This window comes from Lineus longissimus, chromosome 8, assembly GCF_910592395.1.
Source record: "Lineus longissimus chromosome 8, tnLinLong1.2, whole genome shotgun sequence".
Classification (NCBI taxonomy): domain Eukaryota; kingdom Metazoa; phylum Nemertea; class Pilidiophora; order Heteronemertea; family Lineidae; genus Lineus; species Lineus longissimus.
This window is the reverse complement of record NC_088315.1, coordinates 8829783-8850616: the sequence shown is the minus strand read 5'-3', so window position 1 is coordinate 8850616 and position 20834 is coordinate 8829783. Positions and strand designations below refer to the sequence as shown.

At 40.9% G+C, this 20834-nt stretch overlaps 3 protein-coding genes across 3 annotated transcripts; 2 read left to right on the top strand and 1 right to left on the bottom strand.

Moving 5' to 3' along the window:
* The first annotated feature begins 196 nt into the window (after positions 1 to 196).
* Positions 197 to 4377, top strand: LOC135492699 (uncharacterized). Its single transcript, XM_064779291.1, has 6 exons — positions 197 to 939; positions 1165 to 1276; positions 1926 to 2039; positions 2354 to 2531; positions 2907 to 3078; positions 3880 to 4377. The coding sequence occupies exons 1-6, from the start codon at positions 285 to 287 to the stop codon at positions 4017 to 4019; spliced, it is 1371 nt and encodes a 456-aa protein (XP_064635361.1). The 5' UTR covers positions 197 to 284; the 3' UTR covers positions 4020 to 4377.
* An 894-nt stretch (positions 4378 to 5271) lies between these two features.
* Positions 5272 to 13926, bottom strand: LOC135492252 (general transcription factor IIH subunit 1-like). The gene is made up of 13 exons (XM_064778597.1): positions 13794 to 13926; positions 13127 to 13298; positions 12367 to 12665; positions 12041 to 12097; positions 11383 to 11476; positions 10834 to 10983; positions 10106 to 10185; positions 9647 to 9865; positions 9276 to 9482; positions 8827 to 8917; positions 8214 to 8329; positions 7786 to 7878; positions 5272 to 7144 (listed from the first exon to the last, which is right to left on the bottom strand). The coding sequence occupies exons 2-13, from the start codon at positions 13272 to 13274 to the stop codon at positions 7061 to 7063; spliced, it is 1638 nt and encodes a 545-aa protein (XP_064634667.1). The 5' UTR covers positions 13275 to 13298; positions 13794 to 13926; the 3' UTR covers positions 5272 to 7060.
* A 65-nt stretch (positions 13927 to 13991) lies between these two features.
* On the top strand, positions 13992 to 20834 carry LOC135492695 (uncharacterized). Its single transcript, XM_064779283.1, has 9 exons — positions 13992 to 14120; positions 14851 to 15698; positions 15894 to 16197; positions 16890 to 17003; positions 17312 to 17500; positions 17992 to 18258; positions 18561 to 18757; positions 19241 to 19425; positions 19782 to 20834. Exons 2-9 carry the CDS (start codon positions 14904 to 14906, stop codon positions 19948 to 19950), a joined length of 2220 nt encoding a protein of 739 aa, XP_064635353.1. The 5' UTR covers positions 13992 to 14120; positions 14851 to 14903; the 3' UTR covers positions 19951 to 20834.

The following is a 20834-nucleotide window of genomic DNA, read 5'->3' as shown; positions in this document are numbered from 1 at the left end:
AAAGCCTGTTCTACAGTTTTCTAAAGAATCAATAAATAATGTAAATGTTTACTGTCAACTCTGAATCAAAACCATATTTGATGTGTTATCATAGAATTATTCTTAATGATCCATTAAAGAAATTAACTTGCGGTGAAATATTGAAATGTTACAGTTTCTGAGTTACAAATCATTGGGAAATCCCCCATGTGGCTTTCATGACATTGAACATTTAGAATCGCATCAAAATCATGATTTACAGGAAGATCTACTGAAAATCTACTTTTGAATTTGAAGAACTAGTTATGTGGACTACTCAGGTTCAACTGTGTCGGCTTGTCAGTCGAAGCAACAACAGAAATTTACAAAAAAGTGCAGAAAACGTTTTTGGAAAATTTCAACAAAACAAGTTTGGGTCGACACATCAAAATGTTACCTCACTGCTAAACCAGAGAACTTTTGTGACGTTGACCTCAATTAAAGATGATCTCCTGTCCCCGGTAGGAAAATCGTCAACCCATGTTAAGCAAAGAAAAATGGACGTTATCTCATCTAATTTGTCGCTGTTTTCTGCATCACCACTGCCACTGGCACAGTCATTCGCAAATTTCAATCAGAGGGACAGTCTCACCAAACGTGTGAACTTCTTTCAAAGAGCGCATCTTTTTGGTTCCGGAGCAGGCAAAGAACGACAGTTCGACTTCGTACACACCTGCAAACATACAGACGATCGCTGGCCGATAAAAGAAACGCTTGTTGAAACATGTGGAGAAATATACGAGGATGACCCGTATCATATCAAATTCAGTACTTCTTACATAGATACTGGAGCTCGTGGTCATGAGGAATGTCAGACAGTTATGATGGTTCATGGAGCGCCAGGATCCCATCATGATTTCGTGCCCATCATCGATATTCTTGTAACGAAAGGAATTCGAGTTATTGCACCTAATATGCCTGGTAAGAAATACATCGGTTTTCTCCACCTTTGGTTTCATTGGCCAGGTTCTGCAGCCATATTTCGAAACAATTTAGACTTCATTTAGACTTTTGGCAGCAAACTCTGTCAGGGTGATCAAGACATAAATACGCATTCCTTTTTCCTCTCGGTTTTATTACTTTTTTTGCAATTATGAAATTAACTAGTATACATAGATCTACAATAAAAAACAAATTTCTCTCTAGGATATGGGTTTACAAAAGGCCTTGTACAGATGGACGATGAGGCCTTTATACAGAGTACAGAAGAACGTACAGACTTCTTGCTCGACTTCCTTAGTGAAATAGGTGTACCAAAGTGAGTAAAGTTCCAGCCGAACAGTCCATGCATAACTGGGGATGGTTATGTAGTTTCTAACAGACCCTATCAACGGAGCAATTACTTGACCGATGATATTTGTCGTGGGTTCGACTCCCGGCCGAGTCACTGCTTAGTTCCCCTACTGGTCGAGTTCAAGTGAGCACCTTCTGGTTGCTCCTTGAAACCCCTGATTGATTTCTGTGGAAACCGGGGTAATAATATGATATCCCAAAGCGCTTTGAGCGAGAACTATAGTGTCATGGAATTGCACTATATAAAAGACTCATTATTATTATTATTATTATTTCATGAGAGAATCTGCCTACAAGAAATGTGAACTACCGAGGCACCTCTCTATTAAGGACTTCTTCGGGACTGGCAAATGCTGTCCTTAATAGAGAGGCATTCTGATTCGAGAGGTCAGATGAAAAGGGAAGAACAAATTTGGGACCAAAAGATGGGTCCTGAATAGAGAGGGTGTCCTTAATACAGAGGTGTCTGCCTAGGGCGGTTCCACTGTACTTGTTCTATCAAAAGATAGATACTGACAATAATTTGTTATTTACTGAGTAACTAATCAAAAATTAAAATTAAAAATGTAGTTTATGATATAGTACATGGACAAGAATTATTTTCTTTTTTCCAGAATAGACATGATTGTTGCCCACAGTTCTGGAAGTTCTGCTGCTTTGAAGATATTGTCACAGTCGAATAAGGTCAAAGCGTTGACCACTATTTGTCCTTTACCACACAATCTCGAGTAAGTTGAATATGTTCACGGAAGAAATGGACATGAAGACACTCCGCTTTCGACCTGCCTCAAGTGTAGCTCAGTAATTCTGACCAAATTGTCCTATCTCGGGGATATGTTAAAGGCCTACGCCATTGGTGAAAAATTTGAAATTTTCAATTAAATTTGAAAATTTCCTATTGCATGAATACATACTGAATATAAATTTCAACATTGCTGTTGTGAAAAGGGTGACCTACTCATAGATTATTCTGCTTAGGGAGGTTCCACTGAAATGATTACTGAAAGTGAATTTATCACTATCAAAATCAATCATATTTCAGGTGCATTGAGACTTATCTGTTTGTGAAGAGTTTGGCCAGCAAGCAAGACAGTTTGTTTTGGAAAAACATTGCCAAGAAGTACGTCAGAAATAAGTCGACACAGTTTGGATTCACAGCTGAAGACCCTCGACACATGATGCAAGCCCTTCTTGCCATATCAAACTCGCAGTTCAGAGACGTAAGGCATTGTGTTAATTTCATCTCTCTCTGGCCGAATTCATACTCTGACACAGCGCACAATCATTGGTGTGGTGGTCATGAAACGGCAGGTGCCAGGGAGTCAAATTGGTCATCTTTGGGTGACTTCTATCCACAGTTAGGGAACCAAGTTGTGTTTGATTTGGCATGAAATACATTGCTCGTACAAGCGTGAATGGTTTTGATGTACTGTCAGATGGAAGAGACCCCTATTGGCTCCTGCCTACAGACTCCCTTTACAACATTGTTAAATTTCCCTCGCCTGTGCATTTCGCTGTGATTATCATTGGCATTGCAGCTCGTACTTTGCCATTTCTGCAGCGGACAAAATAATCCGTTTCTCTTCTCACGACAGATAGGCAGCTTTGCGATGTCCCTCAGTCTAAAGCACGTCCCAGTCCTGGCCGTGTACACTGACGATGACCGGTTCATTTCACCAGATAAGGCTGCCGAGTTTCTAGATCTTCTTGGCATCAGTCCACACCGGGTGGCCACACTTGATGTGGGTGGCGGTGTGGAGACGTCAGGTGAGCATGGGATTTGTCTGCCTAATCTTCTTCTTCAGCGTTCGCTCTGTACTTGGAGGGGTCATTCTCCTAGGAGTAATCCTCCTCCAAGGCGGGATGAGCGTATCCTGCGTGCCACTACGGTTAGGCGCCAATTGGGTTTATTGGCCTAGTGGTCCGACTTTGGCGAGAGAGATAGAGTCCACGCAAGCTGCTCATGTTTCTCACTTGGTGGGGTCTTAGCTTGCCCTGGCATAGACACCAGGTACAAGGAACCTCGGTTTTGAGTCTCATTTGAAGGACTGTGAAGAGCCAGGAATTTTAGTTCCTTGAAAGCCACGCCGGTTTATCCAGACATACGATCCTGGGTTCTCCCCGGGCCCAATTGCGTGGTGGCCGGCAGTGTAAACCACTAGGCCATGAGGCTCCTTGCATAATCTTCTAATCTTTCTTGCATGACCGTGACCATTCTATGGGGAGGAATCAATGAACACTGTAGAAGTGGTAACAGTTGTTTGTGTGTAAATTCTCATGGAATATGCTCAGAAACCAGAGAAAGAATCACCTTGTTCTTGTTTTCGGATCAAAATCTGAACCTCTTTAAAATGTTACAAGTCTACTTTGTAAACCATGGAGTTGGCAGTGTGGCCTATCAATCCAATTGACATCGTCAAATTTCGATAGAATAGACACTGCCTTCAATTTAAAGCTTTTAGAGTCTCTCTCATGACTGTATATCCTCATGCAATAGATTTCGAGGCTTTTTGAAGTTATCATGGTTATGTAAAAGTTCTTGAAAGCAATCTTCTCTTTTTTTTCCAGGAGTGGACTTCAAAGGTTATCCTCGAGGTGTAAAGTTGAATGCAGGAGGTCACCATCCCCACCTCAAGTACCCACAATTTTTTGCCGAGGAAATATTAAAGTTCTTAGAATATCTTTCCAGCAAAGATTCAAGCTTATGACAATAGGCATTTTGAAATTCTATTAACTTGAATAAAATTTTAATAGAACTTCTGTATATCTGATTCTAGCGAATCACAATTATTGGGATGGCAGAACTGAAGTCAATTCAATGCAGATTTTGTCTCTAAAATTTGGTAATGCTAGTTTTTTACAATGAAACTTTTCCCAAGCCAAGTTGGCCGCTTGGTTTATACCGGCTGTGGGCCAGGCTTGCGGTACACTGCCTTAACCCTGCGGTAGTGAAAGGGCTAAAAGAGACTCCACTTGATTTGTTTGATGTTGATGCCTCACATAATCGCAAGCCTACGTGTTTGTAGGACTAGTCCCGACGTGTGTGTAGCGCTATACCTTGCTAAATTTTTCAGTCCTTATAGTTATATGAATAAAGCTGAAACGTGTCAAAGAAAAAAGCCTTGCTTGATTGTTAATTCAGGTATGAAACTGGCACAATATAGAGAAATGTTCCCTCTCGATCTGAGTTGTACTGTTCACTTGCAGTGTGGGTATCGGCATCCTCTTGCAAACAGGGCCTACAACACGACTTCTCCTTACGCATGGTTCCGATGGAGTATGTATGTATCGAGTGAAATGGCCCGATATTGTCGGGATGGGGTATCGGTGCTGACACCACAAAATAGGCAGAAAATCCACTGGGAGAGGATTCCAGGACCATTTGGATGTGATCTCATCAGCCTCACCAACCGGTTATCAGCAGGCCCACTTTGTGTGTTAGAATATTAAGATTCAGCAAATTTGTATGCATAATAACTGCACTACAGCATTATGTATAACTACATTTCTATTTTCCTGGACCAATAGTAATTATGAACGGCGTACCCCTTTAAAGCAATCTGCTTGCGACATGACACCCCTGGAACAATGACTACCATATTTTGAATGCCTATGTACAGCATACCTGCCCAATGGGGTGTGCTTTGTACTTCCACACCCACTTTCCTGTTCGGAGCGTGCAAAATAGCGTCTGCTACAGTGGCCTGATTTTTCCTGGTACCCACCGATACTGTTAGGCCGAGGGAAGCAAAGTAGGTTCTCAGATGTCTTGCTCAAAGCAGAGGTGATCGTTCTGATTTCGAGCCAGGCACTCTCACCGCACTCTAACCACTATGCCACTGACCTCCTTGCCAGGTAAACGAACTCTCCAGAAATCTTCGACTGGGATGTGCTAGGGTGGTGAGCCGCAAAAGCAAACAACAATCTCCAAAACAACTTTCAATACAACAATGTGGTTTATTGATACAAAAGGAGCACATATTACATGTCATCACGGGTTAATGTTTGACAATGATCGTGATCATACATGTCATCATGTGTTAATGTTTGACACTGATCGTGATCATACATGTCATCATGTGTTAATGTTTGACACTGATCGTGATCATACATGTCATCATGTGTGAATATTTCACAATGATTGTGATCATACATGTCATCATGTGTTAATATTTCACAATGATTGTGATCATACATGTCATCATGTATCAATGTTTAACAATGATTGTGATCATACATGTCATCACAGGTTAATGTTTGAATGATTGTGATCATACATGTCATCATGTGTCAATGTTTGACAATGATTAAGATCATACATGTCATCACAGGTTAATGTTTGAATGTTGGATCATACATGTCATCATGTGTCAATGTTTGACAATGATAAGGATCATAAATGTCATCACTGGTTAATGTTTGACAATGATTGTGATCATACATGTCATCACGGGTGAATGATTGACACTGATTGTAATGATGCATGGCAGTATTGGGCAATTATAGGACATCAAGTCCCCTTGTCATGAAATTCGAAGTGTCCTCGCTTTTAGATTCTGGTCCAACTCCAGTACCATCATAACCAGTCTGCTATGTACAGCAGAACCTCTCAATTAAGGACACCCGCGGGACTGACAAGTGCTCTCCTAAATAGAGGTGTCCTGATTAGAGAGATCAAATTGAATGGAAACAATCAATTTGGGGCCAAACCCAGCGATCTAAATAGATAGAGAGGTGTCTGCAAGGGAGGTTCCACTGAATTCATTTCGACATTTACATTTGTCAAATATGTTTTAAAGAAATGTTTGTTTAAAAGGTTATTTTCTCTCTCCTTCCAATAGCTCAACGATGAGAATGGTACTAAATTGGTCTAAATGCCTATAAATTTGCAAGTAGTTAATCAAGGGCGTTTTGATGCCTGCTAGCCCGGGGACAATTTGACTCGAGGACATTTCGACTTGGGCCATTATTTATACAATAAGAGATTCTTCTACACCTTTTTGAGAGCGTAGGCTCATAGTATACCACGGAGTGCATATAAGCTATCCATTATTTTGTTGTTTGATGCGGAGTACGGAGACACTAACTCACAGAGGTAGGACTAGCTAGAGGCAAAACCCATTAGTTCACAGTAATGGGTTTTTCTAATGACTATTATTTCAAAGTAATATTTTTTGGCAAGAACCTAAAGTAATGGGTTTTTGCAAGAGATCATATTGGTCATCCTCCACTTCAGTGTCCAGGACACTGATCTTTCACGTTTTTGTTCAAGGGCTCAGAACCCTCTTGCATCATCACATGCAACTTTATCCTTCAATGTCGGACATCCTTTACATAGTTGCCATGGTTACACTAACACAACAGGAATATCACAGGCCTTCTCAAACTGACACAAAACTCATTAACGCTTATACAGGGATGGCTGTCTTAAAAAGTTTGTCATCAGAAACTATTTTTTACCTTGATTAGTATAATGTACATTTCTTGACGGGTTTTGGAAGAAAAAGAATTGGTTTTAGACAGCGGAGCAGTTAACAACACACTGCTATTCGTAGATGGTTGAATTCCTTGTGTTCAAGGTAACAACAACAACAAACAGTTTTGAACGGCACCCCTGCCAAAACGACAGAGGTAAAAACCATCGAACAATGGAACTTTCTTGTGGTTACTGCAAAACCTGTGACATTTCCTTGTCATAATTTTCATCCGAGTACAAAAATATTGTCATAGTCTATGCTTGTTCATTCTGTCACCGCTTGTTTTGTCGGCGGGCCTGCCACGTTTCGAACTTGATGTAGGCTGCGTTTAAGAGTTCCTCTATGTGTCCAGTCAGCTGCAAAAAAGGTATGCTTTGTTAAATGAGGATGTATAAAATGGTCTTGAGGAGATCAACGTCTGCTAAAGGGACTCCTATCTATAGTCTGTTTAATGAAATAACGTTATCCAATCTCCAAAAATTCACTTCAAGACCAGATAAACATAATATTAGCTTGATAACACAACCCCAACAACACTTAAAACACTCACTTTGCCGAAATCCAACAATGTGTAACCGAGATTGAGATATTTTAGGCAAAACATTTGTCAAAGATTTGAGAGAGATCGCAAACACTGAACTTGCTACGATTATAACTCTTATACCTTACCAAAAATTCAGTATTGACTCAGTAACGCAAACACTGAACTTGCTACGATTATAACTCTTATACCTTACCAAAAATTCAGTATTGACTCAGTAACGCAAACACTGAACTTGCTACGATTATAACTCTTATACCTTACCAAAAATTCAGTATTGACTCAGTAACGCAAACACTGAACTTGCTACGATTATAACTCTTATACCTTACCAAAAATTCAGTATTGACTCAGTAACTCAGATAAAGTTTTAGGGCACTGAAATACTTCATTTTACTGCCCCATTGATAAGTTTTTAGTGATTTTGGAAACACCTCATTCTACCATATTACTTACATTTACATTGTAACTGATATGACGTAATTTGTCCTTCAATGGATTTAACTTTGCTTGTTGAAATCGCTCAAGATTCGATTGCATTCGTATTACCTGAAAGAAGGAAATAAAAGCCAATGACAACAATTGCTGATCACCGGTTTTGATAGTGATGGCAGGTCACTGCAATCACCCATTCTTGTCACAACCATAGCAAACAAGCAATTTTTGTTGCACACAATCATGATCACAGGTAGCAGAAATTTAAATCGCTGAATTGAGGTCGCCGTTAGGACTTAACATCAAGGACAACACGTCCTGGTAACCTCACTCATACTCTTCTGGCGTTTCCATCATTGATATGTCAAGCTGCATGTCATATGAAGTTATCTACACACTCTAAGTCATTATCAGAGAGTCCTAATTGGGTTTCAAACTTGAGTACATACCTTTTCTTCTAAAAATTTTGTATTCGTTGGAAAACACATCCAGAAATGGCGTAAAAGCTCACACAGCGCTGAGTAACTCTGTTTGATTTCTTGCTGAAGATCTTGCGGGACCATTTCTGAAAACAGAAGCGATAAACTGATCTCCAGTGTCTGTCGGCTGTGAAAACGTCTTTTACTGCCTTGAATAATAGGCCTTAGTGAGGCCATTGTGACTCCCGATTCAATGGAAAGATGTGGCAAATGTCTTTATCATCACCGAGTTGCACCTAGAGGGATTCTGAGATATTTGATGAAATTTGCCATCCCCGACTGGTCTTACGAAGACAAAGTCACGACCACAAGGTCTGGATAAGACAACTTTAAAGGCCTACGCCGTAAAATTTGAAATTTATAATTGAATTTGAAACTTTCCAACCACATGAATTCGTATTAAAATTTCAGCATTGCTGTTGTGCAGACAGATGTACAAATACCAAAAATATAAAGTTTCAGCCAATTCGTATGCCAAAAAACTTCACAACAGCATTGTGTACAAGTGCATTTCTATTTTCCTGGACCACCAGTAATGGCAAACGTCACACCAACCCCTTCAAGACCCTTAGCTGGAACTTACGTGAAAGTTGTTGTTGACTTGTCCCATACATAAGAGCACCCCCTGGTGACAGCTCGCCTAAAACACTAAGAGCCATCTTGCTGTCGAGAACCTGAGAGGAAGAAATCATAGAATTTTATTATGATTGTCTAGCAAGGAATAGGCCCATTGAATAGAATATGATTATATTTGATTGTGAAAGGCCTTGGTCAGAGGATATCAAAATGTTTGTGATGGAGAATAGGTCAAAGCTGGTTTTGATATTCTTTTCTCAGGGCCAACATTATATCGGACATCACTTTTGAAAAGTTCTGTTGCCTTAGCAGGAAACACCTAAAACTTAAATTGAGGAGTTAGGTAATTTGAATAATGTCTCAAATAAGTTTTTGAAACTGTCAACAGTATTGGCAGTTCTTATGCTTATTCTCAATCAGGACGCCTCTTAATTGAAGACAACTTTGTTACTTTACCTGCACCAGATTCGGTCTCCAAGTTTCCATTTCGCGGAGCGCTGACTCTGATGCTTCCATTAGAGATTCTGTCGTCTCGACACTAGTGGCGACCACCGGTGTCGGACCGTGGAGATAGCGTTCTAATTTGGTCAATTTTAATGTCGATGTAGCTGCCTTATCTTCATCCTCAAGATCTTCCATTTCTATTTTCTCTCTTATCTTTCTCTAAAAGGACACAAGAAGATACATTAAATGTTGTACAAGTTGTCCCCTTGTAGTAATAGTTTGAGGAGCCCTAAAGCTCAGGGGTTATCACTGCTAAAACCACCCAGGGTTGGGTTCGATCCCAGGGAACCTAGGAGTCGGGATGCAACTCTACTGATGCCTACCTTTTTAGCCTCTGGTTCCGACTCCTCCTCCTTGCTACTCTCGGCCGTTTTCGTTCCATTCTGCGTCGTAGCAGACGACGACCCAGCAGCAGACGACGCAGCCTCTTTCTGCTCCAGAGACTTTAGCACCATAGTCGAGTGATGATTGAAGCGGCGAATCATCGAGAGATTTGTGGCGTTCATTTGCTGACGGGCCTCCATTCCCTTCGCACCATAACCCTTGAAAATATAGAATGGATCATAAAATATGTCTACATAGAGGGGTAATCTGTGCAGCGTGATAATGCAATCAGATTTTGAATTTTTCCAATTCATACGTAACTTGATGATGGAAACTATCACTGAGGTGCGGAAGGTGACTGGTCAACCGACAGCCTGGTATAAATGCTCTTTAAGGCATTATCAAAATAATGCCATTGGTCCTTTAAACCCTAAAATGATCTGACCCCATGAACATACCTCATCCAAAGTGTCATCTTTAAACTCGGTGAGATCAATAAACGGATCGTTGATACTTGTGTGGATTTCTTTTTGTATATCTGAAAAAACGACAACAGTTTGATGAGAAACCTTTTCCTTGGAACAAGTCTTGTCAAATGCCAGATGGAGGCCATTGTGTTGTAGACAGAATACTACTGATAGGGTGATGTATTACCACAAACAACAGTAGCAGTGACATCATTAACTTGATAGCAACAGTGTTATCTTCTTTGTGTTACGTGTTTTTTTTGTGAGCCGTCAGAAAATATGATAAATAGGTATCTCAATTAGCCAATGCCATTTTTCAAGCTAGGGATGCCTGGCGATCTACAAAGTTCTTGGAGTAGCAGGATGCAACATAAAAACCAGCTATTGCCTGTTTCATTTCTGGGCTGTTCAACACAGCTATTTAACACAACTGTTTAACACAACTGTTTAACACAACTGTTTAACATAGCTGTTTAACACAGCTGTTTAACACAGCTGTTTAACACAGCTATTTAACACAGCTATTTAACACAGCTGTTTATTTATTGTGACTTACATGTAGGTAGTAAAAATGTGTTTACCGGTACATATATTCACGTATGAATGCAAATGGACTCAAGTCTCTCTCAGACGCATCCCTGCAGGATGCCAATATGATGATGATGATGATGATGATGATGATGATGATGATGATGATGATGATGATGTGAGAAATTTACCTTTTTCATCTGTCTTTGCACATTCAGTGAATATGTCTTTTGAACTCATGTTGATACGGTCTCGATGAAAGTAATGCGACTGAAAAAACTTGGTCCAAAATTCACTCTCGGATAACTTGTCTGGCACCGAATTGGCATGAAGATCTTTCACTGAAATAAAAATATTGATTATAACAGGATTAATCTTTCTGTTTACGGACAGTATGGAGTTTCAATAGAATTTCTGACTCCTTTTAAATGCTCACTCTGACCATAGTTATGAAAAGCACTGCCATTCCAATCCAGCTGCTCTTAGTTAAAGTTCTAACAATCAGTCGAAGGTTCAAGGCCCCCTGGTAACCCGTTTCTGACGTGGCCGGTTGGTTCGCCGCCAGCTAATTAAATATAGGGTTCAAAGTGCCTTCTCACCAGGTGCCTGGCTTTAGACGTCGAGTGAGGAGTTTGCAAGTAAACAGTGTCTCATGAGCCAAAGTTGGCTAGCCCTTTCGTTAATAGGGTCTACACATAATAAACAAACTTTTTTTGCAATCACCCCTTACACGTACTTACCAGCTGGATATGTTCTAAATATAGATTCTATTATGTCAGCAGTCAAATTGTACCTGAGGCCGTTGCAGCCGTCTGTTTGGGGTTTAATGTCCGCCTGAAATATGAAATAAAATATACATTCTTCAAGTATTGATCGTGACATCTGTAACCAAGTAGGACACGAATGCATATGGTGGAAACGAGAATTTTATGATAAAAGAATTCTGAATAGAGATAAATAAGTAGTTCGGCTCAACTGAATATTCTGAAAAAGAAACTTGAGAGCTATAATGGGAGATATAGAAAAAGGGGATTGCCATAAGTTCTTAAAGGGTAACTCGTGTCAAATTTCACCATATAATGTTTTAGCTGTTTTTGACAAATGACTACGTCACTTTCTCATAAATCGGTGAGGTTTTCGCATCGAAATGCACATTTTCTAGAAATTGATGGTTTAATCCCGCCCGCATGGCTCGCTTCAATGCCGTTTTCGTTGATGACGTCACAACATGAATATTTTCGCGGTCGCGGTGGTTTACATTCAGCGATTTTATAATAAATCTAATCTGATCAAAAATGGAAAATTTGAGCTTTACATTTGTGATCAACAATTAAAAACGGACGTATTTCCGCAAAGTTGTAAATCACATCATAGTATCACTTTAACTATGGAACTCACCAGGAAAGCAGCAGAAACCCCAACGTCTTGACCCCCCGTATTGCCTGAACCTTGCTTCTGAAAAGTTAAACATATCATTACAACAGCTGCGTAAATTCAGAGCAAAACTAGAAACATTCTTTGTCAATAAACCATCTATGGGTTTTTTCACTCAATTGATTTTGTGGAGGCTGTTTTGTTTTGCCACCAGCGAGTCAATATGAAATCCAGCGATTACCATTTTTATCCACAGGTGAAAGATCCCTTTATCACACATCGCAGCGATTAAAATCGCCGGCAGCAGCGATTTAAGGCACCCGTTTGCGCAGCGCTTAACACCGACTCACATTTGCTCTATTTGCCCAAAACTCGTCTGCCGTGATCACACCACTCACGACCAAGTCTTTATATAGTTGCAGCATCTCCGGATTACTCTGCAAAAGTTTATTTTTCTCTTCCAATTCACTGTTTATTTTCCGTCGGAATTTCGGCAGGAGATTTTGTAGCAGCTCTTTGATTTTGGCGCGATCCTCCTGTTGGACGGCACGACCCTTGGGGTTGTTGAAGTGGAATGTGTTCGCACTATTGTCATGCATCACAACTTGAAGCTGCACTTTGTCTTTTGTGTCGGGCGAGATCTTTTGGACTGAAAGTCGAAATAAATGGATGGTACATTAAAACCTATCGAAGACATTCAGTTGGGTTTTGATTATAGCTTGCAGATTTGCAAGAACTGTGCATAAACATGCCTTACTCGAACAAAATTTAGAAATGGGTCCTGGTCGAGAGATGATCAGTTTGTAGCGCTGATCGAACAGCTCAGTTTAACTGAAAGGTTACAGGGTAGGCCGGGGAATAAATGTAAATGTTTGAGAATTTTGAACATTATAAAGCAGTTCATTAGGAGTTACATTACTTTCATTTTATTTTTTTTCATAGTGTCTTATTGTCAGGCAAATTCTACACGCCTGGGGACCACCATGACAGATTTGTACTGAAGTAGCCCAAGGAGATTGGCAAGAACTTTCAACTGACGGATTGAGATGGTGTCGAACAATTGCACAGATGAGCAAGATAACAACCCACATGCTCCAATGATCAGCTTACCTCTAATGTCTGCATAGCTATGACTAATCTTGAACGTGTCTGAACTCGCTGGCATCCAGGCCATCCTTGTGTCCATCATATACATATTGCCCTCAACCTTCTTGTGCTTAACATGGTTCACAATCAGCAGAACGTCTTCGGATGACATGGTTGAAGTCTAGGCCATGTAAACCTGAATGAAGAAATATGACAACAATGATACCGCCACATGGATGAATCCCCAGAATACACAGCAACTTGTGTAGATACTTCAGAATATGTCTAATGCTGAAAGCCTGGACAGGGGAGGGATAGGCCTACTGTAGACGTAAGAAATAAGATAGAGCTGTATCATACAAAAACTAAAAAGGGCAAAGCCTACGTCACGACTATCGGACTGATTATGGATGACGACTAAACTACAGAACTCTGTAACTTTCAGAAAGGTACAGTATCGGTAGGCTCTGCTGGAATCACAACCACTTCTTCAAGCAATCCAGCAACAAATTTCAGATGACTGAGAAGTCATAGTACATGTACATACATGCTACACTGAGTATGTCACGATGTGTACCGAGTGTGCATGGTGGTGCAGTGCATGTGTGTGTGTCACTTTTTCAAGTTTTTCACCAGCAACAAGAAACACGTGATTGTCCAAACGACATCCATTTATCAGCAATAAACATACCTATAACAATAAGGATGCTTTTGATCTTTATATTGAGATCGAACTATCACTATAACTATGTCTCTTGACGCAGAAAAACAGAGATTTATGCAGGAAAACAGATTTTTTTTCGTCAAGCTTTTAGCTGTTGTGGTTGTCGCGATATTGATTCCGTCTTTGCCGTGAGGAATTTGGTTGCCATTTACGTCATTTAATTGTAAATAAATGGCTGCTGTGTGAAGACAATCATCAAGTATGCAGCTATAAACCACCGCATTTCAGCGATTCTGTAGCAGCTTATCTAAAGCAACAACTCAGATGAACAAGTAAAGGTGCATGGAACAATTTGTAAGACATGCTTTGGTCTGACATCAATGACATACCTGTTGAAGACACTGTCTTTGTAGGTTGTGACTGGATGAATGTTCATTGTTACTTTCACTTTGACTTTCCCTGTTCCTGTCAAAGATGAAATATGATGTCATTGTAACACTAACAGTGTCCAAATTCTGGATCCCGCAGAATAAGGTTGTTGCACAATGATTTCACTGATGGTTGTGAGAGAGCAGTATTCAAAGACAAGGATGAAAGATGATGTAAACACAAATGCCAAATGGACCGACATTAGCAGAAATTGAATTCCACATTTTGGCACTCTCCCATTGTCTAAAACGTACCGTTGCCACTTCCGGGCAGGTGACTGAATAAGAAAATGATGTACTCATTAACCAGGATCAAAGCAGGTGTCCTTGACTTGAGTGCCCCCAAACAAGTGATTTAAATCACCGCGACTGGCAATCATGATCGCATGCAACAGCGATTGCTCATTTGGTCCGTGCAGCATGCAGTTGCCTGCAGCAAGAATTGGTAACAGTAACAACCTGCCATCAATATCAAATCGGCCATTATGGCTTTTACCCGCAGAGATCTTTTTATGCATTTTGCAGCGATTATAATCCTTGGTTGCAGCTATTTAAAATACCTGTTTGCGCAGTGCACGCTTTGGAGATAATTGCTAACAGGTTGACGAGTCAAATCAAATGTATTCATGCCTCAAACAGCTTTTTTCCAAATCTAGTTTCAGGAAGGCTTGGATATGTTTGAGGGCGACTTGAAGCTTCAAAAGTAAAGATGTTCCACTGTGAAGAAGAACGAAAAGAATCTGCTGAACCAGGAGAAATAATTGATGCTCCTCGGCCAATGGCAAGCATGGCAGAAAGTGATGATGTTTACAGATGTGCGGAACCGGTGATGAACATTGACGATGGGGCATCTCGAGGGGTGACATTTGGGGAGGTACCCCCAACACCAACATCAGTGTCTCCAGGGCGAAGACCTCTCTCTGGTTTGGAGGATACGATTACACTTGCAGATGGGGACGCAAAGACCAGAACCACAAAGATAAAAAAGGAGATAAAAATGTTGACTGAGGACGAGGTCAAAGAACATCGCCAGAAGATGCTCTATAAGATAAACTCTTATTGCATCCCTTGCATCAAAAATAAATTCTTGAGTGTCCCAGAGAGCACGGAGTTGAACATGGAACAATTTGCAACAGATATGGAGTTTCGGGAAGCGCTTTTATATATTAGAAATTCGTATATCAATGCTTTGAAGCATCAGCCAATTGGGCTGCGGAATACGTTGAGGAACGACATCGCCCTAGCTTTAGTTGATGCGGATATCATGCCGGTGTATAATCAAATTCTGGAGCTTTTCTTCAAGTTAGACTTTGTTGACGGTGAGGGGAAGTTGGTTAAGAAGTATTTCAATCCTGTGGCCCATGTCATGATCACTTTGTTCAACTTCACGGATAAAACAGAGGAGTTTACTCGAGCGATATGCCGAACCCCTGGTCTTCTGGAGCTGGTCGTCTGGTTCTTGAGGGAGAAAAGAGAAGCCCACTTTTCTAAGGAAATTGACAAGGTAGTTCTTGTTAGTAGTCTTTTCTCTGCAGTAGGGCATTGCCATTGCAGTGTTTATTTGGTCACTGTTCTTATGAGCAGAAAATTCTTCCTGAATTTCATATTCCTAAATTTAAAGGCCTACGCTGTTCATTAAAATGCTAGTTTAAACTGAAAAACATTTTTCTCTTCTTACATTTTTCTCTCTCGCTTTCAGCAAGTTGATAAAATAGTCAAAGCCAGCCTGTCTACTCTTTACAACTGCTCTAGAGTAAGCGACAACCGTCAGCGCCTCCTGGAAGTCGGAGCCTTCGAGACGGGGTCGGCGTATCTCGATTCAAAGTATCCATCCTATCAGATGTCCGCCCTTTTCCTCATTGCATATCTCTCGGATGAAGAAAAAAGCCATGTGTTTGCGGCGCGGAAACCTCTTCTGGAAAAACTTGTGAACAATTTGACAGCAGCGTTAGAGCGGGAGGATCGCCAGTATATGGGTTGGTCAGCTTTGGAGTTGATAAAGGGTAGGTTTGCAGAGGCATGCATAGGCAATGATAGTTTGAGGGCAGGTAGACTAGAGATCTGTCATGTTTGAAGATAAGAACTGGTCATACATATAAGCACATGGTTTATATTTTTGACCCGTCACAGCAAAACCAGGCGCATGTCGCTCTGAGCTTGGCAGCTTGAGACGGACTGTTTGATCAATTCTCTATTGTCTGCCTTTTGTGAAATATGAGCACATCAATTTCTTCCATTATCTCCTGGTGTCACTTTGGCTCATCTTCTGTGCGACATGCACCTGGTTTTGCTGTGACGGGTCACATTTTTATTTGGGACGGAGTTTTCCTTTTGGTGGGAATATCTGGAAAAAGGATCAAAATGAATTCAAAATGAAGACATTTTGTAACTTGACATTGTTTGTGCACTTTTGATATGCTGGTATCAAGTGAGATTTGGCTTATGGGATGCTCTTCACATCCAAACTCCTGTCTCTAATGCCAGGTGCCAGGCGCAAAGAAGATTTGAACAGATTTACCCTGTATTCAACTAGCTTGTGGCTAACTGGCTGCCAGGGAAAGAGCTACCAATGGGTCACGATCTTCAACCTTCTGTACACGAAGCAGCTGCCTCAAAAGTTCCTGACTGATTTGATCAGTATTCCAAAATATCAACATTGTTGAGTTATTAATCGAAGATTGGTAAATATTTTCAGGTATTGATGTGCTTGCGAGAAATGACACGAATAAACGTCTTGTTGTCGAATGTGGTGCGTTTGACTCATTGATGAAAGCTATGAGGAGAGAGGACCTACCGACGGAACAGTTAGGTAAGTAAAATACAGAGGGCGTGTTTGGCAGGTGCATTAGCAGGGCTTTATTGGTTATTTTTCAATGACCAAGATTGTTCCCATACTCTATCTTTGAAGGCCAAAATTTGAAATCAGAAACAGATTTTGAGAGTTCCTAATTTTGAAAATCCACAAAGAGAATAGAAATTACGATAATGCAGTTGTGTGGACTAATATACAAATGGTGTACATGCCTAGTCTCATTGCATTTGCGTCCATAATAACTGTACTGCGGCAATGTTTATTTCTAATTTTACCTTGCATTACAAATTACCTTTACATTCCAGAATCTACAAAGACTATCTGGACGCTGTGTTTCAACAAAGACAACAAGGCCCAGATGGCTGATGATGCTGACGCGATGGATTGGTTTGAAACTGTTGCCGCAGATCCTGACCATCAGTGTCGCAAGATGGCAAAAGGGATACTATGGACGGTTACGCAGATATCGGCTTATGAACCCGGTAACACAGTGGGTGAGTAAGATTGCAAATCTATAGATGGCTTCAAAAGTAAATTTCCACATTCGTTTGGTCTCTGTGTGAATACTACTGGGCCTTTTACTTGAAAGTTCGTTTTTTTCTTAAATCAAATTTTAGGGCCTATGACGATACTTCTTCATCTGTATCTCTAGTGAGTGTTTATTGCATGCCACAGCGATGACATACCAAAGGACACAAGTATTCTAGTGTTCAAGGGGACATACCCATATACCCATGATATTCAGACTTGAGTCCACCCCTTTATAATCCTTGAACCACTTTGCTTCGAAAGGTTAAAAAAAAGCAAACCTTAAGGTTGTTTCTTTTGTTTGAAAAGGCAGTCATTGCAACTGTCAGAACTGGTATGAATTACTTTTTGCCCTGTTTGGTTTTTTCCTACACTCAAGCTAAAAAATCCAAATGTTAAAATCATGACTTGGACAAGATGAGCAGATTTTCACTCCCGATGTCCTTCTTATTTTCAGTTTTTGAAGAAATGGTTGCCAAACGTCGGCCAAGCACGGCAGATATTAACGACGTCCAACACATAATGATCAGTTACCAGTGGGACGTCCAGCCTCTCATGATCAGGATTAAGGACATGTTGAAAAGTCACGGCTACAAGATCTGGATGGACGTGGAGCACATGCAAGGCTCAACGCTCTCAGCGATGGCTGATGCAATCGAGCAGTCGTCAGCGGTCATAGTTGCAATGTCGCAGAAGTACAAAAATAGTCAGAATTGTCGGGTTGGTAAGTGTCCTGTTTGTGACATTTTAAAGGCATATGCCGTATGTCAACAGTGGGGATCGCATCGGAGACCTCCTGACTGCTGGTCAGAGACCCTAGCCACTACACCACACCACCACGTCTCCTTCAAAATCATTCTACACTGACTGCCATTGTTGGATTTAAATGGGTGCTAAATTGAGGGGAGGAATCGAGGATAACAGTCCTGACATCCATGGAGATCTTAAATTGTCTACAGGTAAATCTATTGTTCATCAAAAACATAAACATGTTAATGTGAGGTTACCATACTAATCTTTTTTCAGAGGGCGAATACGCATTTACGAAAGGAAAGAGGATCATTCCACTGATAGTCGAGCCGAAATATAAACCTGACGGCTGGTTGGGGCTGATTCTTGGAGCCAAGTTGTATTACAATTTCAGCAGGGGAGAGGCTTTTGAGGCTACGATGGAGAATTTGATGCGAGGGCTTGGAAACCAGGGAAAAATAGGCCATAGTATGGTAGGCGCCATAATTTTCAGGCACTGGAGGAGGGAGTAGATAGACTTTTGAATAAAGTTTGAATACCTTTGCCTGAAGTCTATGGTCATAGATTCTTTTAGGCCTCACTGACAGCATTGATTGAAACCAAGAAAAATTGTACTACAGTGGAGCCAACCTTAGCGGACACTTCAGTTGGTCGAACTCCTCTCAATATTAATCCCACCGATTTGGGTCCCAAATTGGTCCTCTCTGTAAGCAGGACGCCTCTCTATCAAGGCCAATGTTTGGCAGTAGCGAGAGTGTCCTTACTAGAGAAGTTCTTCTGTACAATGAACCTTCTATGTATATCAGCCTTGACTAGACCAGCATTTTTGTCCGTAGTATAAATTAAATCTGTTATACATATCACCAAGTATAGATCCATACAGACTTGGAACTTGGAAATAAAAAGACGGATTCCCTTTTTTAGTGTGAGATTCAGTCCTTTTCATTTATATTCAGCCTCAGCGACACCCGAGTATCACCATCACTCCAGAGTCGTCTGTCCTGGTGCCCAATGAGCATGCAGCGCCGCCCCAGCGCCCTCCTCCTCAGCCCATCTTTGAGGCAGCGAGTCCTAAATCGGATATTGAGGCCTGGGGAAGTGCCAACGTGGAGAAGTGGATGGACGACAATGGCATCAACAGGTAAAGTTTTTGAATCTAAGGGCCCGTCCTGGGATTCAGATTTTTGATACTCCTAAAATATCGAGAGGCAGAGTATATTGAAAACCACGGAGAATGTATCAAAATCATTCTAAGATCATCATGACACTTTCTCTGGCTGATTTACATCTTTTGCCAAGTGGGTTTAGACATTGCTGGCCTTTAGGGTAGCAAGCTCTGGAATAGACTGTCGGTGTAGTTATACATCAGATATCATAACAAGTGCACCTCGTATGATCTCAAAACGGAGGCAACTTTCGGAACAGTACAAATAAAAAACATCGACTCCTTCTCAGTAGTTTTTGACTTCTTCTCATAATTCGACCTGTACATTCCAGGTCCCACATCAGTAACCTGACAGGGCGCCATCTTTTGTTCTTCCAAGAAATGAAACGGACGGCCCCCGACTTCTATTACAAGTACATACGACGGCTCTTTACGGGGAAACTACCGATGGAGGAGCTGGATGCTCTCAGCTCGTTCAGCGCAGCAATAGAGAAGTTGTGATCTCATAGGTGTTAGTGGTGATTTTATCATAGGACGAGAGAGGCAGCGTGGAAACTACCGATGGAGGAGCTGGATGCTCTCAACTCGTTTAGCGCAGTAATAGAAAAGTTGTGATCTCATAGGTATTAAGTGGTGATTTGATCATAGGACTAAAGAGGCAGCGTTTTATCATAGGACTGGAGAGGCAGAGGTTCAGGTATTGGACTCGTATTCTGATATAGTGGCTTCAATATCTGGCACAGACACATTACATCAAGGCGACTTTGCGTATCACTGGACGCGTGTGCCCATATATGCGGCCATGGCGATTTAGCGGATTCTGCGGAATCAGCATAAAAACAGCACAAGAATATCGCTATTATGATAAGTTATCCTTATAATAAATATTTGTAATATTCCATAACTGTTAAATTGTCTAAACCGCTAAGATTATCAAGCATTTCGGAAAAAACCCAACATGCATGAAAAAAATGTCTGCATTCTATTATCGGACGATTTCCACATTGGCCGTGATAACCCAGGCCGAGTTGGTAATAGGCCGAGTTGGCCCGTAATCGTGTAAGTCGTTACGCACCCGAAAAACACACGTCATTTTCGCTCATTCGTTAATTTGTTAATATCGTGCAGAATACAATAGGGACGGACACTTTTTCCACGGGACATTTTAAACTTCTACACTGGCCTGGTTGACACATCTCTCTTTATTTTACAACATCGCAAAATTGTGCACGAGCAACATACGATTGCCTTGATGATACATCATAAGTTAAGATATTCAAGTCACATGATGACTGATGATGTCCAGGACTCCCAGATGACAAATCAGTTTAAACAGAGAATTTCCCACTCTCATGATAATAAATAAAAGATTTTTCTAAAACGTC